This window comes from Salmo salar, chromosome ssa12 (assembly GCF_905237065.1).
Source record: "Salmo salar chromosome ssa12, Ssal_v3.1, whole genome shotgun sequence".
Taxonomy (NCBI): Eukaryota; Metazoa; Chordata; class Actinopteri; order Salmoniformes; family Salmonidae; genus Salmo; species Salmo salar.
The window spans coordinates 47849444-47871899 of record NC_059453.1 but is presented as its reverse complement, the minus strand read 5'-3'; the positions used below and the strand labels follow the sequence as shown (position 1 = coordinate 47871899).

Sequence of the window (22456 nt, the reverse complement as noted above, 5' to 3'; positions counted from 1 at the left end):
TCAAATGCTTCTTTCAGACCACAGGTAGTATGTAGTAAGCTGCAAAGTTTAGTTACCTTAGCCATCAGACTGTTTATGATTTTTGTTTCCTTTAGTCCATCTCTAATCACTAGTTGTAATGAATGGGTAAAGCACTGTAAGCGCTGTTGCCTGCAGTTGGTTTGGATAGCTTCTACATCAGCATTGTACTCTTCACCAAATTCTTCCCATAGGCTGGGGTTATCCACATTATCATCATCATGATCATTGCTTGCTTTGGGGAAACAAACTGTGAAGGCCTTTTTCATATTTGCAGTGTGATCACATATGATATAATCTAATGTATGTTTTATGCCAAAATGATCACATATTACTTCAAATGTATCACTGATACTTTCCCCAGTGTGTGACCCTGTGAATCTATCACAGCTCAACAGAACTGACTCCAGTCGGGGAGTTTTTTTTTCTCTGCCATGGCCATGTAATGGGCCGTTACTCCCATGAAGCCCCTCATGATCATGTCAGTCCATATATCTACAGTGACAGATACTGATTCTGTCTTCTCTAGGGCACTTTTGATTTTAGCCTCTTTGTTCAGTGTTAAGTCATGCAGGCACCTGGTCAACGTGGGCCTACTTACTGGTCTATATTTGTCATCTACCACTGACAGGAAATGCCTAAAGTGAGGGTTGTCCACTAAGGACATAGGCAGTTTGCAGGAAATGATCAGGTCTTGCAGTATAGCCTCTGTTATGGCCTTCTGCCTGGGGTGGCCCTGGCTGTACACATGAACACCTGTGGTGGTCAAGAATGAGTCAATGCTGCTCTGTCCTTCTGTCCCTGCGCTGGCCACCTTTGCAGAATTCAGTGAACCTGCAGATGGATAGTTGTTGCTGACTTGAGATGGAAGTACAGATTATTTCACTTATAATTCACTGTATCACAATTCCAGTGGGTCAGAAGTTTACATACACGAAGTTGACTGTGCCTTTAAACAGCTTGGAAAATTCCAGAAAATGATGTCATGGCTTTAGAAGCTTCTGATAGGCTAATTGACATGATTTCAGTCAATTGGAGGTGTACCTGTGGATGTATTTCAAGGCCTACTTTCAAACTCAGTGCCTCTTTGCTTGACATCATGAGAAAATCTAAAGAAATAAGCCAAGACCTCAGAAAAAAATTGTAGACCTCCACAAGTCTGGTTCATCCTTGGGAGCAATTTCCAAACGCCTGAAGGTACCATGTTCATCTGTTACAAACAATAGTATGCCAGTATAAACACCATGGGACCACGCAGCCGTCATACCACTCAGGAAGGAGATGCGTTCTGTCTCCTAGAGATGAACGTACTTTGGTGCAAAAAGTGAAAATCAATCCCAGAACAACAGCAAAGGATCTTGTGAAGATGCTGGAGGAAACGGGTACAAAAGTATCTATATCCACAGTAAAATGAGTCCTATATCGACATAACCTGAAAGGCTGCTCAGCAAGAAAGAAGCCGCTGCTCCAAAACCACCATAAAAAAGCCAGACTACAGTTTGCAACTGCACATGGGGACAAAGATTGTACTTTTTGGAGAAATGTCCTCTAGTCAGATGAAACAAAAATATAACTGTTTGGCCATAATGACAATCGTTATGTTTGGAGGAAAAAGGGGGATGCTTGCAAGCCGAAGAACACCATCCCAACCGTGAAGCATGGGGGTGGCAGCATCATGTTGTGGGGGTGCTTTGCTGCAGGAGGGACTGGTACACTTCACAAAATAGATGGCATCATGACGAGGAAAATGATGTGGATATATTGAAGCAACATCTCAAGATATCAGTCAGGAAGTTAAAACTTGGTCGCAAATGGGTCTTCCAAATGGACAATGACCCCAAGCATACTTCCAAAGTTGTGGCAAAATGGCTTACGGACAACAAAGTCAAGGTATTGGAGTGGACATCACAAAGCCTTGACCTCAATCATATAGAACATTTGTGGGCAGAACTGAAAAAGCGTGTGCGAGCAAGGAGGCCTACAAACCTGACTCAGTTACACCAGCTCTGTCAGGAGGAATGGGCCAAAATTCACCCAAATTATTGTGGGAAGCTTGTGGAAGGCTACCCAAAACGTTTGACCCAAGTTGAACAATTTAAAGGCAATGCTACAAAATACTAATTGAGTGTATGTAAACTTCTGACCCACTGGGAATGTGATGAAAGAAATAAAAGCTGAAATAAATTATTCTCTACTATTATTCTAACATTTCACATTCTTAAAATAAAGTGGTGATCCTAACTGACCTAAGACAGGGAATTTGTACTAGGATTAAATGTCAGGAATTGTGAAAAACTGAGTTTAAATGTATTTGACTAAGGTGTATGTAAACTTCCGACTTCAACTGTAAACCGTGCACACATATTCATTCAAAAATAAGCATGCAGTTCAACATGTCTGCATGCACTGCAGTTTATTATGTTTATTTCAAACAGTCCAAAGTCATGCCATTATAATACCCTGAATCAGGACTGAACTGTATTCATAAACGGTGTACAGTACTAGGACAGAGGCCAGAAAGGTTATTGACTATATGGAACTACCAAAATCTTAACCAATAGCCAGCGTGCAGCCCAAGTTCCAGTCTGGAAAGTGTTTTTGGAAGAAATAGCCATTTGAGAGTCCTGTCTGTCTCCTCTCACATGTGAACCAAAAATATAGGTTGAAAAACGTCAGCACATTGTCAACCTTTGTTTCCACTCCGGACAACAGGCGGCGGTAGTGCGGTATTGTGTTGCCGTGCACGCGCTGTAAAAAAAGTATAGCGAGCAGTGTTTACTTCCTGGCAGGCACATTTAACAAGAAGGGTTTCAAAAAAGCTTTAAATTGATACTAAAAATACTAGCGACAGTGCATTCCCAACATGTCAAAAATACAATTGCTCAATGTGTTTCTGCGTGAGCGATTGATAGCGGCTGCTGTAGAGATATTTGGAGTAGTTGAAAATACGATAGTAGAGTATCAAGAAGAAATCTCCCGTTCGAAGGCGGAGAACAAACGGTTACAGAAGCTGTTGGATTTGGTCATTAAACCACAAATAAAGTTACATAGAGCAGGTTTGTGACGACTACTTCAACTTACTGGATTGTAGTCTACTCTCTTTCACTGCCCTCGCTTGACTTTCCGCGCACCGCAAGCCCACAGTGTGTCACTTCTCTTGTCACCTGTTAATCAACTTGCTAGAACCCAATATCTGGACAGTTTTGTGTTCGAGACCACCTAAAGCGAGAACGATTCAAGACCGGAGCGAATCGAGTCCATACCGAGACCGAGTCAAGACCGACACCAGAAAAATGCGAGTCCAATTAGACCATGACGAATTTTGTAAAATCGTCACCATAATAAGAGTTCAAAATGTTTAGTATTCATGTTAATATTTCAGAAGAACTTATGGGTTCTTTAGACACTAACAATGGTGAAAATAATGCATGCTGAGGGCAAATAGATCCACTCTACAAATGTTTACTAACCCAAACACAGTGGGGAACAATGAGGGCCTGCTATGCTTTCAGAGAAAGGCTAAGGATTTATAAAATAATAATAATAATATTATTTTCACTTATGTTTTGTTTGAATCTTTTCAGTTTTTGTTAGAAAGGAAAAGGTTAAACGACGAGAAATAAGTTAGAATCAGGATTTGTCTTTGGTCTCTTGGGAGATAAATTTAGCTAACTAAGTCAGCCATTGGCTAGGCCAATGTAGCTGACTTGCCTAGTTAAATAAAATAAAATCCTATGACTGTACCACATTGAAAGTCACTGAGCTCTTAAGTAAAGCCATTCTATTGCCAATGTTTGTCTATGGAGATTGCATGGCTGTGTGCTCAATTTCATACAAGACCGGCTGAAATAGCCAAATCCACTAATTTGAAGGGGTGTCCATATACTTTTGTATATTTACACACACACACCTTTATTTAAATAGGCAAGTCAGTTAATTAAGAACAAATTGTTATTTACAATGACGGCCTAGGAGCAGTGGGTTAACTGCCTTGTTCAGGTGCAGAACGACAGATTTTTACCTTTTCAGCTTGGGGATTCAATCTAGCAACCTTTCTGTTACCAGCCCAATGCTCTAACCACTAGGCTACCTGCTGGCCCTGATGAGGATGCCACCTTTCCAACATGTCAGATCGTCAAATTTCTGCCCTGCTAGAGCTGCCCCGGTCAACTGTGCTCTCATTGTGAACTGGAAACGTCTAGGAGCAACAACATCTCAGCCGTGAAGTGGTAGGCCACACAAGCTCACAGAACTGGATCGCCGAGTGCTGAAGTGCGAAGCACATGAAAATCGTCTGTCCTCGGTTGCAACACTCTACCTAGTTCCAAACTGCCTCTGGAAGCAATGTCAGCACAAGAACCGTTTGTCGGGAGCTTCATGAAGTGGGTTACCATGCCATGGCCGAACACAAGCATAAGATCAGTGGTGTTAAACTCGCCGCCATTGGACTCTCTGGAGTATTGAATTGCGCTTCACCATCTGGCAGTCCGACGGATAAATCTGTGTTTGGCGGATGCCAGGAAAATGCTACCTGCCTCAATGCATAGTGCCAACTGTAAAGTTTGGTGGAGGAGGAATAATGGTCTGGGGCTGTTTTTCATGGTTTGGGCTAGGCCTTTTAGTTCCAGTGAAGGCAAATCTTAATGCTACAGCATACAATAACATTCTAGACAATTCTGTGCCTCCAACGATTCTGTGAGCGCTCAACTTTCCAACAATTTCCCCGACTCTTCCTTACCAGCAAGTCAAGGGAATTCTAACAACGTTTGAGGGATATTTTTCAATGGAAGTAAAGGACAGTAATGTTACCAGTAAACTATGAATCCCAGTTTAATAGGGGAAAATATATAAATGTTTCAAGAAAGGAGTGTGTGTGTTATATATACACATACACACACACACACATTTCTTTACATTTTAGTCATTTAGCAGACGCTCTTACAAGACTGGCTGTATGTATGTATATATATACACACACACTGTATTTGCCTGACAAAGTGCTTTTATGCGCTAACTGAATTGAAGCTGATAATTATGATTTTTTTTTACTCCGCTGGTCTCGGTAAGATATATTAATATGGCTCTCTGTTGACTAACATTTATTTGCCTTTCCTTCCCTCCAGACCCTAGGCAGCATGTCTCAGAAGAAGAGATGAGGAGCCTCAGTCTGCGGCAAAGTTCAGAGCCCGAACAAAGTACAGTGGAACAGGACTTCAGGATGAGACTGGTAGAAGAGCAACTGCAAGGGCCTGAGTCTCATAGTCATAACATAGAGTTTGTGTTCACTCCTCCTTGTGTGAAAAGTGGATTTGACCAGGACCCTTGGCCCTCGCACCTTTTTAAAACCCAGATTGTGGAGGACAATGAGATTAATAATCTGTCGAGTACCCTAGTGGAACACATGAAAACAGAACCTGATGGAGAGGGCTGCGCAGTACCAACGAGTGACCCACAGTTCCTGTTTGCAGTAAATGCACACTGTTCTGCAGCTCCGAGTGAAAACATGAGCCCTCTGCAACGGAAAACAAAGAGAGGACGACCATTTAGGCATATAGGAACACTGTCTGAATTAATGAAGAGACGTGCTTCGTACGAGCGATTTCGATGCCATTTCTGTGGAAAGGGGTTCCCAGCAAGGAAGGGTCTGGGAGACCACATGACGACTCATACAGGGGAGAGACCACACAGCTGTCACCTTTGTGGGAAAGGTTTCAAAGTGAAGAGTCATCTGAACGAGCATATCAGGGTTCACACAGGAGAGAAACCGTTTGTCTGCCCAGTCTGCGGGAAAGCGTTCAGGCAGGACGCTCATATGAAAGGACATTTGAGGAGGACTCACAAGGAGAACCCATACCAATGCCATGACTGTGGCGAAAGCTTCAGTCAGATGGGAGAGCTGCAAGTGCATAGGACAGTGGCCTGTGGTCCGATTGTCCTGGGCCTTTGACATTACTGTCCTTTCCCTGATGCCTTTGGTGACAGACGTTTTAGTCTGGCAGTCATGATAAGGACAATTGAAATGTGTTATTGAAGGAAAAAAGGAAGCATAATCTGTCCATGGAGTAAGAAAAGTTTGAGGGCGAAGCTCCTATCTTTGCCTAAATTCATAAATGGGAGTGCATTTCTAGAAAGCATGTAGCCTATGTGGTTGGTTGTCTGTACAGTGCTGTGAAAAAGTATTTGCCCCCTTTCCAATTTTCTCTACTGCTACATATTTTGGATACTGAATGTTATCAGATCTTGAACCAAAATCTGATATTAGATGACAGGAACCTGAGTGAACAATTTTATTTTTATATATATATACACACACACACACACACACACACACACACACACACACACACAAAAGTATGTGGACACCCTTTCAAATGAGTGGATTAGGTTATTTCAGCCACACCTGTTGCTGACAGGTGTATAAAAATCCCGTACTGAAGAGCTCAGTGACTTTCAATGTGGCACCATCATAGCTGCCTTGTAAGTGCTGTTCTTGTGACGTGGGTATGGAGCAACAACAGCTCAGCCCCGAAGTGGTAGGCCACATAACCTCACAGAACGGGGCCGCCGAGTGCTGAAGTGTGTAAAGATCGTCTGTCTTTGGTTGCAACACTCACTACTGAGTTCCAAACTGCTTCTGGAAAAAATGTCAGCACAAGAACTGTTTGTCGGGAGCTTCATGAAATGGGTTTCCATGGCCGAACAGCCGCACACAAGCCTAAGATCACCATGCGCAATGCCAATCGTCGTCCGGAGTGGTGTAAAGCTCGCCGCCATTGGACTCTGGAGCAGTGGAAACGCGTTCTCTAGAGTGATGAATCACACTTCACCATCTGGCAGTCCAATGGACAAATCTTGGTTTGGCAGATGCCAGGAGAACGCTACCTGCCCCAATGCATAGTACCAACTGTGAAGTTTGTTGTAGGAGGAATAATGGTCTGGAGCTGTTTTTCATGGTTCGGACTAGGCCTCTTAGTTCCAGTGAAGGGAAATCTTAACGCTACAGCATACAATAACGTTCTATATGATTCTGTGCCTCCAACTTTGCGGCAACAGTTTGGGGAAGGCCCTTTCCTGTTTCAGCATGATAATGCCCCCGTGCGCAAAGGGAGGTCCATACAGAAATGGTTTGTCGACATCGTTGTGGAAGGACTTGACTGGCCTGCACAGAGCCCTAACCTCAACCCCATCGAACACCTTTGGGATGAATTGGAACACCGACTGCGAGCCAGGCCTAATCGCCCAACATCAGTGCCCAACCTCACTAATGCTCTTGTGGCTAAATGGAAGCAATGTTCCAACATCTAGTGAAAAGCCTTCTCAGAAGAGTGGAGGCTGTTATAGCAGCAAAGGGGAGACCAACTCCATATTAATGTCCATGATTTTGGAATGAGATGTTCGACGTGCAGGTGTCCACATACATTTGTGCCATGTAGTGTATTTCATAAAGTTATGTAACACCCAATGCCCCTGTGTGAGAAAGTAATTGCCCCCTTACACTCAATAACTCACCTTTAGCTGCAATGACTCTAACCAAACGCTTCCTGTTAGTTGATCAGTCTCTCACGTCTCTGTGTAGGAATTTTGGCCCACTCTTCCATGCAGAACTGCTTTAACGCAGTGACATTTGTGGATTTTCAAGCATGAACTGCTCGTTCAAGTCCTGCCACAACCTCTCAATTGAGATTAGGTCTGGACTTAAAACTTCAAATGTGTTGCTTTTTAGCCATTTTCATACAGACTTGATTGTGTGTTTTACATCATTGTCTTGCTGCATGACCCAGCTGCGTTTCAGCTTCAGCTCACAGGCGGATGGCCTGACATTCTTCTGTAGAATTCTGATACAGAGCTGAATTTATGGATCCAAAACACACAAGTCTATAACAACCAGTTATTGTGTGTAAGGGGGCAATTACTTTTTCACACAGGAGAATTGGGTGTTGCATAACTTTATTAATAACACAACAAATATATACTTATTTGTAAACTCAGGTTCCCTTTATCTAATATTAGGTTTTGGCTGAAGATCTGATAACATTCAGTCCCCCCCCCAAAAATTTGAAAATCAGAAAGGGGTCAAATACTTTTTCACGGCACTGTATGTGGTTCTCCATCCAATCTTTTTAAGCGAGTAAAGTCCGTCGGGAAAAAATATGTCACGACAGCCCTGATGGAAGCCGCTAATTTGTCGGTACAGTTAACTTTCCAAATGTCATCATCATCATCATCATCACACATAGCTGTATATCCGCAACAAGTCAATTTGATGTAAACATCTCTGGTGGGAAATTTTTTGAATATTCACATGAAAATCTGTCGCCAATTGGATGGAAGTTCCATGAGGAAAAAGTTAAGTCAATGTAACTAGTTCTCTGCTATCTTGTATTGTATCTATCATTTATGGATCCTTGGAGCACTTCTAGGTAGACAAACAGATGGAAATCCATAGCTCGGGGGAGTCACTAACTGGGTGCATATCACTGTGTCTAACATATTTTTAAAAATCTGTACATCTTGGATGTCATTCTCTTCCCTCCTAGCTTTCTATGTGTGGAAGACCGAGAGGTTTATATATTTAAAATGTAAACAACGTAGCCTAACATTTTACTTACGCCTATTCAAAGAATGCCAGTTCTCAATCTGACAGCTACAGTATAGTAGGAAAATATTACATATTATTAAAAGGGAATTAACTTGCTTTACCAATTCAACTATGGAGGGAATGTCATTACCAATATGTTCACTGAAAGGGTGTTTTCAGACAGACTTCAAATTTGACTTTACTGTCCAAACACGCATGCAGGGTAACTTTATAAATAGTTATAGCAAGTCCTATCTATTGCAGTATGATTTTGGGCACTTAAAACTCCAGGGGCGTGTTCATTAGTGCACACAACGGAAAACATTGAACAATTTAACGTAAAAAATGTAAAATACATTACTGAAATGTTGATTCATGTTAACTGTCCCTGTAAAAATAAACTCAATCAAGTAAAGTAAAAAAAATATAGCATTTCTTATTGAACAAGACTATGTAGTCCCTCCATTTTAGTACATTTTCTTCAGTGTGGTGCTTTATGAACATGACTAGATTCTCCCCGTTTTTACAATGAGTCACGTGAAGTTTGCAGCGGTCTAAGGCATTGCATCTCAGTGCTAGAGGCATCACTACAGACCCTGGTTTGATTCCAGGGTGTATCACAACTGCCCGTGATTGGGAGTCCCATAGGGCGGTGCACAATTACGGTTTGGCCGGGGTAGGCCATCATTGTAAGTAAGAATTTCTTCTTAACTGACTTATCTAGTTAAATAAAGATAAAATAATCATTGAATTTAGCTCCACTTGTACTACAGTTATATGACCAGTAGAGGCCAGAAAAGCCTGTCTTTCTTTCAAAGAGTGGTAGAGAGGAGTAGTGTATTTCCCCTATCTAGACCGAGACCATGTGTAGTAGACTTGGGTCAAAAGTCCTCTTAGCCCAGATTGGGCAAATAAACCCCTTTGTTGCAGCACTCATTCTGGGCTTGGATATATCACGTCTGCATATAAACCTTGTGTGGTTTGCAGCTCAATAGCATATCTTAAAAATACAGCTAGTCTTTATACTCATGTTGGGCAATTCAGGCGGATGTATGCGTTTCATATGATTGTGTTTTGCTTTTTGTGTTTTGTGTTTGCTTTTCATGCATTGTGTAATTGATGTGTATACAGATATGTATAGTATAATTGTTGTTTATTGATGTGTTCATGCATCTGCGAAAGAAACCGTGGCCTCAGTGCTTAAATAAAAGGTAAAAAATAAAACAAAGTGTATATGCACAAAAAGCGTATTTGTCTCAGATTTTGTGCACAAATTTGTTTACTCCCTGTTAGTGAGCATTTCTCCTTTGCCAAGATAATCCATCCACCGACAGGTGCGGCATATCAAGAAGCTGATTAAACATGATCATTACACAGGTGCACCTTGTGCTTGGGACAATAAAATGCCACTCTAAAATGTGCAGTTTTGTTACGAAACACAATGCCACGCTACCATAAGCCGCCTCCAACGTCATTTTAGAGAATTTGGCAGTACGTCCAACTGACCTCACAACTGCAGACTACGCCAGCCAAGGACCTAATCCGGCTTCTTCACCTGCGGGATGGTCTGAGACGAGCCACCCGGACAGCTAATGAAACTGTGGGTTTGTACAACCAAAGAATTTCTGCACAAACTGTTGGAAACTGTCTCAGGGGAGCTCATCTGCTTGCTTGTCATCCTCACCAGGGTCTTGACCTGACTGCAGTTTGGCATCGTAATCGACTTCAGTGTGCAAATGCTCACCTTCAATGGCCACTGGCACGCTGGAGAAGTGTGCTTTTCATGGATGAATCCCGGTTTCAACTGTACCAGGCAGATAGCAGACAGTGTGTATGGCGTCGTGTGGGCGAGCGGTTTGCTGATGTCAATATTGTGAACAGAGTGCCCCATGGTGGCGGGGGGTTATGGTATGGACAGGCATAAGCTACGGACAACGAACAGTATTGCATTTTATTGATGTTATTTGAATACACAGAGATACTGTGATGAGATCCTGAGGTCCATTGTCGTGCCATTCATCTGCCGCCATCACCTCATGTTTCAGCATGATAATGCATGGCCCCATTTCGCAAGGATATGTACACAATTCCTGGAAGCTGTAAATAATCCAGTTCTTCCATGGCCTGCATACTCACCAGACATGTCACCCATTGAGCATGCTTGGGATGCTCTGAGCCAACGAGTACGACATCGTGTTCCAGTTCCCACCAATATCCAGCAACTTTGCACAGCCGTTGAAGAAAAGTGGGACAACAATCAACAGCCTGATCAACTCTATGCGAAGGAGATGTCTTGCTACATGAGGCAAATGATGGTCACACCAGACACTGACTGGTTTTCTGATCCACGCCCCTACCTTTTCTTTAAGGCATTTGTGACCTACAGATGCATATCTGTATTCCCAGTCATGTTAAATCCATAGATTAGGGCTTAATTAATTTATTTCAATTGACTGATTTCCTTATATGAACTGTAACTCAGTAAAATCTTTGAAATTGTTGCCTGTTGGGTTAATATTTTTGTTCAGTGTAGTATAACATGCATATTTCTCTCCCTGTGCGGCACTCACAATTTGATATGCTGAACAATTGAATGTGTAAACTATTCTACTATGGGGTTGTCTGATTTTGCTGTTGCTTCTCGTGTTGGAAAATAAAATGTGGACAACAATTTTTCCTTAGATAATTCAAATAACCATAGGTGCCGGGTCTCGGACCCGGCGGGACCCGGCCCAATTTCCCTGCTTCCACACACACACAGCCTAATCTCCAATCCTCTGTCCCCAAAACTCTCTATCAACACATTTCCCATAAACTGATGCAACACTAACAAACTCACTCACACTGGCCCCAATCTTTCTTATTAACTTCCTTGACTCAATCTCTGAAACATTCTCTCTATTCCATGACTCTTTCTCTCAGTTGCTCCTACAGAATACATAACACCTCACAGAGAGCTTTTCAGAGCAGGCCTAAGGTTCGACTGGAAAACATCCAAAGTTATTTCTCCTGCCATTGAGGGGTACAGCCAGAATCGGGGCGGGAACCAGACCCCGAGAGATTGCAGGGAATGAACACCACTCAAACTGTGCCATGATAGTCCTGACCTCAAGGCCAGGTAGTACAGCATGTCTACATGCAGGGATGCTACATAGGCCTATGTTTAAAGCCAAAAAGTTAGAAAGAAATGCCTTCAAAAAGATTTTGAAGTTCATTTTGTATTTGCAAAAATAGACAGGGTTTCTTCTTCCAAAGCATAGGGCCAAAGAAAAAAATGTCGAAAGGCTTAAAAAAGAAGAAAAAAAAGACAATCTATGGTAGCAACACTGGTAATAAAATGTATGTCTAAATAACATTTGTGTAACGTTAGGCGACTTACCGTCTTGCCGTCGTGGCCAAACTGCACCAGGCCTGCCTTAGTGACCAGACAGGGTCGACTGACACCAGGGATCTCCAGGGGCTGTACGTTAGCAGCCGCACCGTTGTCAACCAGAGTGGAGCCGTAGAACATCACTTTCTAGAAGGGAGACAGTAGGAGAGACCACAGTGGAATCAGCCTTTTGAGTGCATCTCAATTTGTGTTTGTATTTATTATGGATCCACATTAGCTGCTGCCAAGGCAAAATTAAGACAGTTTATACAATTAAAACATTACAATACATTCAGACTGTGTGCCCTCAGGCCCCTACTCCACCACTACCAAATATATACAGTTCAAAATCCATGTGTACGTGTGTGTATAGTGCGTATGTTACAGGGGTGAAAATCTGATATCAACTTTGGAGGGGACAATTACATGACATTTTCTCAAGAGTAATTCCTGAGGGGGACACCAAAAGTAGTGCTGTAACACATAGCCTACATTGTAATATGGTAAATGTATATTGAGGAACCAAAGAAATAAGGTGTTTGCCGTACTCCTAACTACCGGTACCCAAAACTACACAACTAATCACAACAGCAATACCATTGCCTTTAACAAATCTTAGTTCAGTCACCAGTTTAAGTTGAGAGTGGGGGTATCCATGGCATTTTCCAATTATGTTCCTATTTTACAAGTAAAAAAAATTGAGAACCTTTCATAATGTTGCCAAACAAAGACTCAACAAACTTACCTGAGACTCCCTGTCTCTGCCAGTCTGTCCCTGCATATCTGTCCCCAACTCTGCTGTCTGTGTGCCATCTGTTGCCTGCTCTGCCTAATGACATCATTGTGAAACATTTCCATTAGAATTTCTTTTCTTTCTTATGAACATTTTATCAACTAGTCTTTGAGATATTAGGCTACTAGGGTTCTTACTTTGCGTTTTGGTGTACTGAAAAATACTCTGATGTCCGTCTTTTATTTTTCTGCCATTTTTCTACCTGGCTGGCTGGCTACACACACACACAGTGTGTAGGTTATTTACAGTAGGAGATGGGCTTCTATCATCTTATCTTTTATCATTCTATTTGGGCTTCGATCTAAAAGGTAGCTAGCAAATGTGAAACGGATTAAAATGACAAGAGTTGACAGCTGTATGAGTTCACCATTTACACAACATATGCTGCAACCTTTTGTAATTTTAATAGTTTGTTTCATATTGGCTGGCTTCCAACAATAGCTGAATTTGCAAAGCTAGCGAGCACCAATTCCGTTTCAGTGGTGTTTGCTATAATCTTTGCTACCCAGGTTAAAGAAAGGTGAAATAAAATAAATAAATAAAAGTTCCCTTGCGACAATTTAGCTTTTGCAACGAGACTATTAAATATATTTAAGACAATGGTAGAAGAGAGTGTAGTTCTGTTCAGTTTGGACTCCAGTTTATCGCTAACCTTATCACAGGGACTTTGAAGCACTAACTTACATCATCTGCATGCTGATCTTGGAATAAATTGACGATAGCAAAGATTCCATCTTTGACGAGGCCACATAAATGGAATAGGTACTAGCTAGCTTAATAGTTAATATTTGCGCGCTAGCTCTGCATATTCAGCTAGTGTGTGTGCGCGATTGACTGGATTAACCTCATGTCAGTTACGTTCATTTAGTGCCTTTCAGACAGTGGATACGACCCCTCTGTTACCTTGCCAACTAAGGAACTGGCAGTGGATCAAACCATTGTGAGGCAAAGGGTGGGGGGGGTCGCAATCTTTTGAAACTTAAGAACGCGCTATTAAGTGTCTATAATCAGCACAATTGCTTTCATTGCGTATTATTAATATTATTGAAATTACATAGTTATGTTTCAGTGATATATTGGGGGGGACAAATCATATTTTTCCCAGGATGGGGGGGTCGTGTTCCCCCCGTCCCCCCCGGGATTTCCGCCCCTGGTATGTTATCGTGTGTGTGTGTGTGTATGCATGCATGTGTTGCTTCACAGTCCCTGCTGTTGCTTCACAGTCCCTGCTGTTCCATAAGGTGTTTTTTAAATCTAATTTTACTGCTTGCATGAGTTACTTGATGTGGAATAGAGTTCCATGTAGTCATGGCTATATGTAGTGATGTGCGCCTTCCATAGTCTGTTCTGGACTTGGGGACTGTGAATAGACCTCTTGAGTAATGTCTTGTGGGGTATGCATGGGTGTCCGAGCTGTGCGCCAGTAGTTCAAACAGACAGCTCGGTGCATTCAACATGTCAATACCTCTCATAAATACAAGCAGTGATGAAGTCAATCTCTCCTCCACTTTGAGCCAGGAGAGATTGACGTTGATATTATTAATATTAGCTCTCTGTGTACATCCAAGAGCCAGCCGTGCTGCCCTATTCTGAACCAATTGCAATGTCCTTTTTTTGTGGCACCTGACCACACGACTGAACAGTAGTCCAGGTGCAAGAAAACTAGGGCCTGTAGGACCTGCCTTGTTGACCGTGCTGTCAAGAATGTAGAGCAGCCCCTTATCATGGACATACTTCTCCCCATCTTACCTACTGTTGTATCAATATGTTTTGACCATGACAGTTTACAATCCAGGGTAACTCAAAGCAGTTTAGTCTCCTCAACTTGCTATTTTTTTTAATTTATTACAAGATTTAGTTGAGGTTTAGAGAGTGGCCTCCTTTCCTTTTCTTCTTTACCTCATCTGCACTGATGTCACTGAACTGGACAGGTGAGACCGTGGCAATATTCTTACCTGTCCATCAACCTCCACTCAGACGCCAGGCACTTTCCTCTGATCCAGTTGTGTAGGGCCGGCGTAGACTGGTTCCAGTCAATCTACAGACAAACATCGACCACAAGTCTTTTTAGCATTATCTATTAGCTGCAATCAACTTAGACAGAAATGTTATCTGAATCAAATTATGGGAAATATGTGGTCCCAAACATGTAATCTCAAACATAGTATTACAGGAGTAGTTGAGTGGTTTACTGTTCTTGTGAGTTGAAGATAATGTTAGATGGCAGGAGCAGGGCATCGGTCCTTGGTCAGGGTCAGGCCTACCTTGGGGTTGTCTTTCTTCTGAATCCTGTGATGGAAAATGTTCTCTTGTGAAGTGACAGTCTTGCAAATGTTAATCTTGTTTTAGTGTCATAAATAATCCTTGGTTCCTGCCTGTGTGGGGGGGCACATAACCAGAATATGTTATATAAGAGATGGAAAACGGTGCCAGACACATGCCGGAACCAACTCTATGAACTATGCCTATGCAACATGTCTGTAAGTAGTATGTAAGGGATCTAGAGCTATAACGTTTAGATCTATAACCTTATCTAGGGGTTCTGTCCACCACCGCCTGTTGATCTACAGGTAGTGAGCACTGATAGGAGAAGCCATTGAAAAGTTTGAGAGGGTAACAGCTGAGATGGGTAAGGGCTGTAACAATGTTCATTGATGCCCCCGGACACTGAGATTTCTTAGAGACAATCATATGTGTACCTCTCGGGCTGCTGCGCTGTGATCGTTGCTGGTGGTGTGGATGTGAATACCTGAGATTTATAACGTTATATAGGGATTCTGTATGGAGATATGAAAGAAGAGAGTACTATTTCCGAATATGCTGTTAAATGGAACACTAGAGTGAATATTTAAACCTCTGTCTGAATAGAACACTGGTGTAGAGGAGGAATTTGTGATGTAACACACATGTATAATGGGTTATTAGAGATAAAGTAACATAATATTGAGTATAATGTGTTACTAGAGATCTGATGAAGTAACAATAGAAAATAAAACAATATATATATACACACACACAACTTGTACACCCACACGTAGATGTACGTAAGTAGTATAAAATATATTAAGAGAAATTAATAGTATAATGGGTTACAGAATTTTATAAAGTACTTTAACTTGAGAGTTTAACTTGCTAGGTAGAGACTTAGTATGGACAGAGCACGCCATCTATAGGGGACTGATAGACAGTGCAAGCCCAGTTATTGTGAAAGTTGATCCCAGAAAGAGACTCTAGTCTCGAGAGCTACCTTAAAAAAGGAAGCTCCATCCAAAGTTTCTCTTCTCTTCTGAATTAGCTGATGTATTTTATAAATTCAGCACATTACATGTTAATCTTAAAATAATAGACATTTAACCTTTTCATACGTGAGTTCCGAATATCTCTAACGGTCGCCCCAGCGTGAGTCGTTATATGCACGTGATGTCAGAATGCACTCACTGTTCCAAAACGTGATCGTTACGCAACAGAACAGTTAACAAGCGCTGCCTGTTATTATCTATAGTCTAAGTTGAATTTTATAACAAAAGTTTGAATTGAGGTATGTTAGCTCTGTCAGGGAGGGGACTGTCATCAGTGCGAAGTATGTCTCCCTTCTCGATAGGGCATCCGCGTTTCCATGCTTCACCCCTGACCTGTGCACAACAGAAAAAGAGAAGCGTTGAAGGGACAATAACCACCTGGTGATCCAATCGTTCATGTCCTTTCCCCTGGCCATCCAGACCAGAGGAGCATGGTCCGTGACCAGCGTGAAATGAGAACCTAACAGGTAAAACTTGAGTGTCTATCGCCCACTGCACCGCTAGACACTCTTTCTCAACAATAGAATACTTTTTTTCTCTAGGTACCAGCTTTAGGCTGATGTACATGGGGTGCTCCTCCCCATCCTGTATCTGAGACAGAACGGCCCCTAGTCCCGTATCACATGCATCCATCTGGACCACCATCGGCACCTGGAAATCAGGCGTTACGAGAATCGGATGGGAGCACAGCGCTTCCATCAGACGGCTGAACGCCGCTTCTGTCTCGTCCGTCCATTTCACTGTTTTCAGGAGGTGAGCCCTTGTTAGATCGGTGATGAAGGAAGCTATAGCCGCAAAGTTGGGAATTAACCGGCTATAGTATCCTGCCAGTCCCAGGAAGGACTTGTCCTGTGTCTTGGTGCGTGGAACGGGCCAGTCACGTACTGCGTGAACCTTCCTCTCCTGGGGCTTGACGTTCCCCCATCCAATCAAATACCCCGTGTACTCCACCTCCTCAAACCATAATTTGCATTTCTTGGGGTTTGCGGTCAACCTGGCTTGTCTGAGCGCGTCCAGCACTGCCTGGAGGCGCGTCAGGTGCTCTTTCCAACCTTGGCTGTGGATGATGATATCATCCAGATAGGCCGCTGCGTACTCCTGGTGGGGTCGAAGCACTCTGTTAATCAGTCGCTGGAATGTGGGCTCCGTGGAGACCAAACGGGAGCACCCGGTACTGATACAAACCGTCTGGTGTCGAGAACGTCGTCTTCTCCCGGGAGGAGGCTGCCAACGGTACCTGCCAATATCCTTTGCTCAGGTCCAGGGTGCTGATGTACCGGGCCTTTCCCAATCGGTTGATGAGCTCGTCCACACTCGGCATGGGGTAGGCGTCGAATAAGCTTATGTTGTTCACACCCCGGAAAGTATTACAGAAGCGGAGGCTTCCGTCCGGTTTGGGCACAAACACGATGGGGCTGCAACATGCACTGTGGGACTCTTCAATGACCCCTATCCTCAGCATAGCCTCCACTTCCTGTTTCACGGCCTTCCTTCGGGCCTCCGGAATCCGACATGGCCTCTTGCTGTTTTTACTATGTCCATGGCGACGCGTTCAAAGGGCACCCCGATGATCAGTAAGGGGACCAGTGGGTTTTGGAAGTGTGCTTTCGGGGCAGTGAGTTGACACTCCGGGCAGCTGCGACAGTAGTCTTCCACGGCCCTCCTCATCCCGAGCCAGTGGAACCGGGCGGTGATCCGTTCCCGGGTCTTCTCCATTCCCAGGTGCGCCCCCAACAGGTGGGTGTGGGCCAGCTGAAGAAGGGTTCCCACGTACCGTCGGGGCAGCAACAATACCTCTCGAAGTTCCCCCTGTTGGCACGACACCTGATACAAAAGGTTATTCTTGATTTGGAAATGGGGGTATCACCAGTCACTCACCCCCAGTGGTAGCTGTCCATCCATCGCCATCACTTGGGCTGCGGCGGCTTTCAGGTTTGGATCCTGCCACTGGGCCGTCCCGAATTGTCCCCTCAGTTGGCCCCCAGCGGGTGTCTCGACTGGCCCCTCGAAATCGAGGAGGGCGATGCTGGGCCGCACAGGCGATGGGTCGTCCCCGCTCTCTTCTTCGGCCGGCTCGTATATTTTTCTTCAACTTGTGCCCCCATAGGGCCGCGAACAGTGGCCAATCCCATCCCACTAGGAGAGGTACCGGCAACTCTGGTACTGCACCCACCCTCATCTGGCAGCTCCCTTGTGACGTCACGACGTTTGTCCATACGGTTGGATACCGCTTTGTGTCACCGTGAACACAGGAAATGGACATCTCCCTACCCCGTTCGGTCTCCTGGTTCAGCAGGCTCATGGTTACGAGCGTAACCATACTTCCGGAGTCTAATAGCGCTTCCGTGTCGTGTCCATCAACCTTCACCGGGACCATGGGTGCAGTTGATTCGTGGTGCGCCCAACAGGAGGTGACATAGTTCACGGCGTGACCCACCTCGCCTCCGGGGCTAGCTGATGGCATCAACTCCTCTCGAGCCAGGCAATTCCAGGCAATGTCCCCCCGGGCGCCACACTCAAAACACCTCCTTTGGTCTCCATCTAACTGGGGTTGTCGGTGGCGGGTCGGCCCTACCCCAGCCGTCTCTCCACGGGTTTGCGAACCTTTGGCCCTGCCGACTGTCGGTTCGGGGTACACAGTGGTGGGGCTGTCCTTCCATCCCCTCAAATGGATCGCCGACTCGTCCTGGCTCCCAATCAGCAGGGCCTTAGTGTTCTGATGCGTCTCCACTGCTTCCAGGAGGCCTTCCAAGGTCTGGGGTGCGCATAGACTCGCTGCCCTCTTCATGTCGTGGGGTAACGCCCATAAGAAGCAATTCAGGCCCACTTTGTCAAGGATGGAGAGGGTGGATACGTCAGTTAGGAGCCATGCCCTGGTGATGCGCAGTAGGTTGCTCATCTGGGCTCGGGGGGATGCGTCGGGTACGAACCTCCATTCGTAGAACCGTTGAGCCCGATGGGCCAGGCTGTACCCATAGCGGCTGAGTATCTCCCGTTTGAGTCCATTGTAGTTAGCCTCCTGTTTGTCGTTCAGGTCCCAATACGCCTTTTGGGCAATCCCAGAGAGGAACGGGGCCAGCAGACTTGCCCACTTCGGCCTTGGCCATCCTTCCCGTAGCGCTGTCCTTTCAATCTTACAGAGGTATGTTTCGATGTCATCGTCTTCCGTTAGCTTGATTAAAAACTGGTTGGGATGTGATTCAGGAGACGCTCCTCCTTGCAGCTTCCTGATTTCCTCAACGAGGTGGACGTTTTGTAGTCGCTGTTCCTCCAGCGTTTGTTCCTGAACCGCCTGTTGTGCTTGTTGAGCCCGGATGAACTGAGCTATCAGCTCTTCCATGCTGATGCTGTGTAAACGTCAACCCTGATCTGACCACGTTATCAGAACGCCCGCATTCTCCAACACTTGTGGCAGACCAGTGGGTTCGGTCATGACGTTTACACAGATCAGACACAGACAGAGTAGGATTAGCTCAGTTTCAAGAGTGTTTATTTAAATAATAAATCAAAAAGAAAAGGATAGGCCATGAGACCCTCTCCGGGATACCGTCTTCTGGGCTCTGGGTCTTGCTGTATCCTGTAGGGCACAAAAACTGAACTCCCTCCTGTTACCTCTGTTACCATCTCCAACTATACAGGAGTCCTTTCCTCCCCCAGTCTTCCCTGTGTGCTGCCCTTCTGGCAGCTTTATGGGACTTGCACAGCTGGTGAGCAATCAGCCCTTGATTACTCACCAACTCCCAATCAGCCCCAATTAGTCCTGGCCGGAGAGCTCGTCGAGACCTGGCACGTCCAGCAGATGGAGCCATCGCCTCGTGATGTATACTCCGTCTGTCACCAGGCCTCGACGAGTCTCCCCCTGGTGGCTGACCTGCTGTACGCCACAGTACGCTTTAACTTACAATGAAAACGACTTTCTGACCAAATGTGAAACTTGAAAAATGTAGCTAGACTCTTAGATGAACACTTCACGGCAGACTGGAACCATTTAACTCAGTTTTTCTTGTAGCTACATCTTGTTTGGCCAGCGTTGTGTCAAGTCACTCAGGTTCACACTGACCGTGGCGTGTGCAGAAAGTAGCAAATCACTTTTTCAAACTGATCAGGGCATCAATGTTGTTGAGAAAAGAAGCAAAACTTTTGTAGTTCTCGATGGCTAATGTTATATATTTTAAAAACGGTTGAAGGGACTGTCAACGCATACTGAGCAGCTCACGTTATAAACAGACGCATGCTACACTGCAGACCAATCCAAACTCATCTCCACGCATGTCCAGCCCATCCATTATCTCAGTCAATAATGGCTAGAGGGAAGGTTCCTGACTTTTTCCGTGACTAAACCAACTAGGCTCGTAATTTAACAATTTTATTGTTATTAAGGCACATGAAAGTTCACATGTTCCAGAAGGCATTTCTGCCTCAAAAAAATGTATTTTGATAAAAAAATGTATGTTTATTTTCAAATGCTTCTCCTGTGAAGTAGTGACGTGCGACATATGCCTAGTTTCCTGAAACGAGTTACATATGTCATAAAATGATTATATACTGTAGGTCGTTATATATTATTATATATATATATATATATATATATATATATATATAAAATTAAACTACAAGTGCATAACTATGTGCTTTTAATGTACATTAGCTGTGGTTCCTCTTATTTTGGGAGTAATACACCATTTGGAATCTATTTTCAATACATGCTTAGGTTACAGTCAATCGGTCAGAGGATTTTAAAATGTTATAGCACTACTTTGTACTTAATCCCACATTGAAATGAAAGCCAGTGAGCCAGCAAAAATTGGTCAGTATATTGCAACTGCATGTAGTACTAGTTAGAAAAATCCTAACAAGGTAGTCATGCTGCCTGACAGTTCAACGATGCTAGCCTTGATGAGGCCCTTACTCTCTTGGGGTTGTTGTGTGTCATGTGATTTCCTTAGGATCAAGCGACCTGGCTTGAAGTCTACCTCAGGTCAATACCCCCTCCTACCCTTTGCTACTCTGATGCGCAGAAGTGCATGAGGGTTAAAAGAAAGTCCTGTTAAGGCGTGAGGGATTTGTGATAGAGAAAGCACAGGTTGTGTTTTCTGAACCGAGGGAGTAGGGTAACGATCCAAGCCTTGATACGCCTTGATACTTGATGGATGAATTAAAGTCACTAATTAGTAAAGAACTCCCCTCACCTTTTTGTCTAGATCTTAATTGAAAGGGAAAAACTAAAACCCGCAGACACTTGGCCCTCCGTGGAATGACTTTGACACCCCTGCCCCAGGATCAAACTCTACTTAGTGCAATACTCACCCCCGCTGTTAGTTGCAATATGGCCACCTGTTCTGGTAAGGTCCATGTCCTCCGCAGTGACTTGAAAACAATAATATACAATTAACATGAGGCAGCCAGGACTGGCATATGCTATCTATTTAGAATTACACTTTACATGTGTAAACAAACATATAAAACTAAATAGGTACAGTTGAAGTTGGAAGTTTACATACACCTTAGCCAAATACATTTAAACTCAGTTTTTCCCAATTCCTGACATTTAATTCCCTGTCTTAGGTCAGTTAGGATCACCACTTTATTTTAAGAATGTGAAATGTCAGAATAATAGTAGAGAGAATGATTTATTTCAGCTTTTATTTCTTTCATCACAGTCCAAGTGGGTCAGAAGTTTACATACACTCAATTAATATTTGGTAGCATTGCCTTTAAATTGTTTAACTTGGGTCAAACGTTTCGTGTAGCCTTCCACAAGCTTCCCACAATAAGTTGGGTGAATTTTGGCCCATTCCTGACAGAGCTGGTGTAACTGAGTCAGGTTTATAGGCCTCCATGCTCGCACACACTTTTTCAGTTCTGCCCAAACTTTTCTATAAGATTGAGATCAAGGCTTTGTGATGGCCACTCCAATACCTTAACTTTGTTGTCCTTAAGCCATTTTGCCACAACTTTGTAAGTATACTTGGGGTCATAGTCCATTTGGAAGACCCATTTGCGACCAAGCTTTAACTTCCTGACTGATGTCTTGAGATGTTGCTTCAATATATTCACATAATTTTCCTCCTCATGATGCCATCTATTTTGTGAAGTGCACCAGTCCCTTCTGCAGCAAAGCACCCTCACAACCTGATGCTGCCACCCCCCGTGATTCACGGTTGGGATGGTGTTCTTCGGCTTGCAAGACTCCCCCTTCTTCCTCCAAACATAACGATGGTCATGATGGCCAAGCAGTTCTATTTTTGTTTCATCTGACCAGAGGACATTTCTCCAAAAAGTACAATCTTTGTCCCCATGTTCAGTTGCAAACCGTAGTCTGGCTTTTTTATGGAGGTTTTGGAGCAGTGGCTTCTTCCTTACTGAGCGGCCTTTCAGGTTATGTCGATATAGGACTC

The 22456-nt window shown here is 43.9% G+C and overlaps 1 protein-coding gene across 1 annotated transcript; it reads left to right on the top strand.

Annotated features, from left to right (window-relative positions):
- The first annotated feature begins 2788 nt into the window (after positions 1–2788).
- On the top strand, positions 2789–6742 carry LOC106565242 (zinc finger protein 394). Its single transcript, XM_014132137.2, has 2 exons — positions 2789–3074; positions 5142–6742. The coding sequence occupies exons 1-2, from the start codon at positions 2882–2884 to the stop codon at positions 5963–5965; spliced, it is 1017 nt and encodes a 338-aa protein (XP_013987612.1). The 5' UTR covers positions 2789–2881; the 3' UTR covers positions 5966–6742.
- The last annotated feature ends 15714 nt before the right edge of the window (positions 6743–22456 follow it).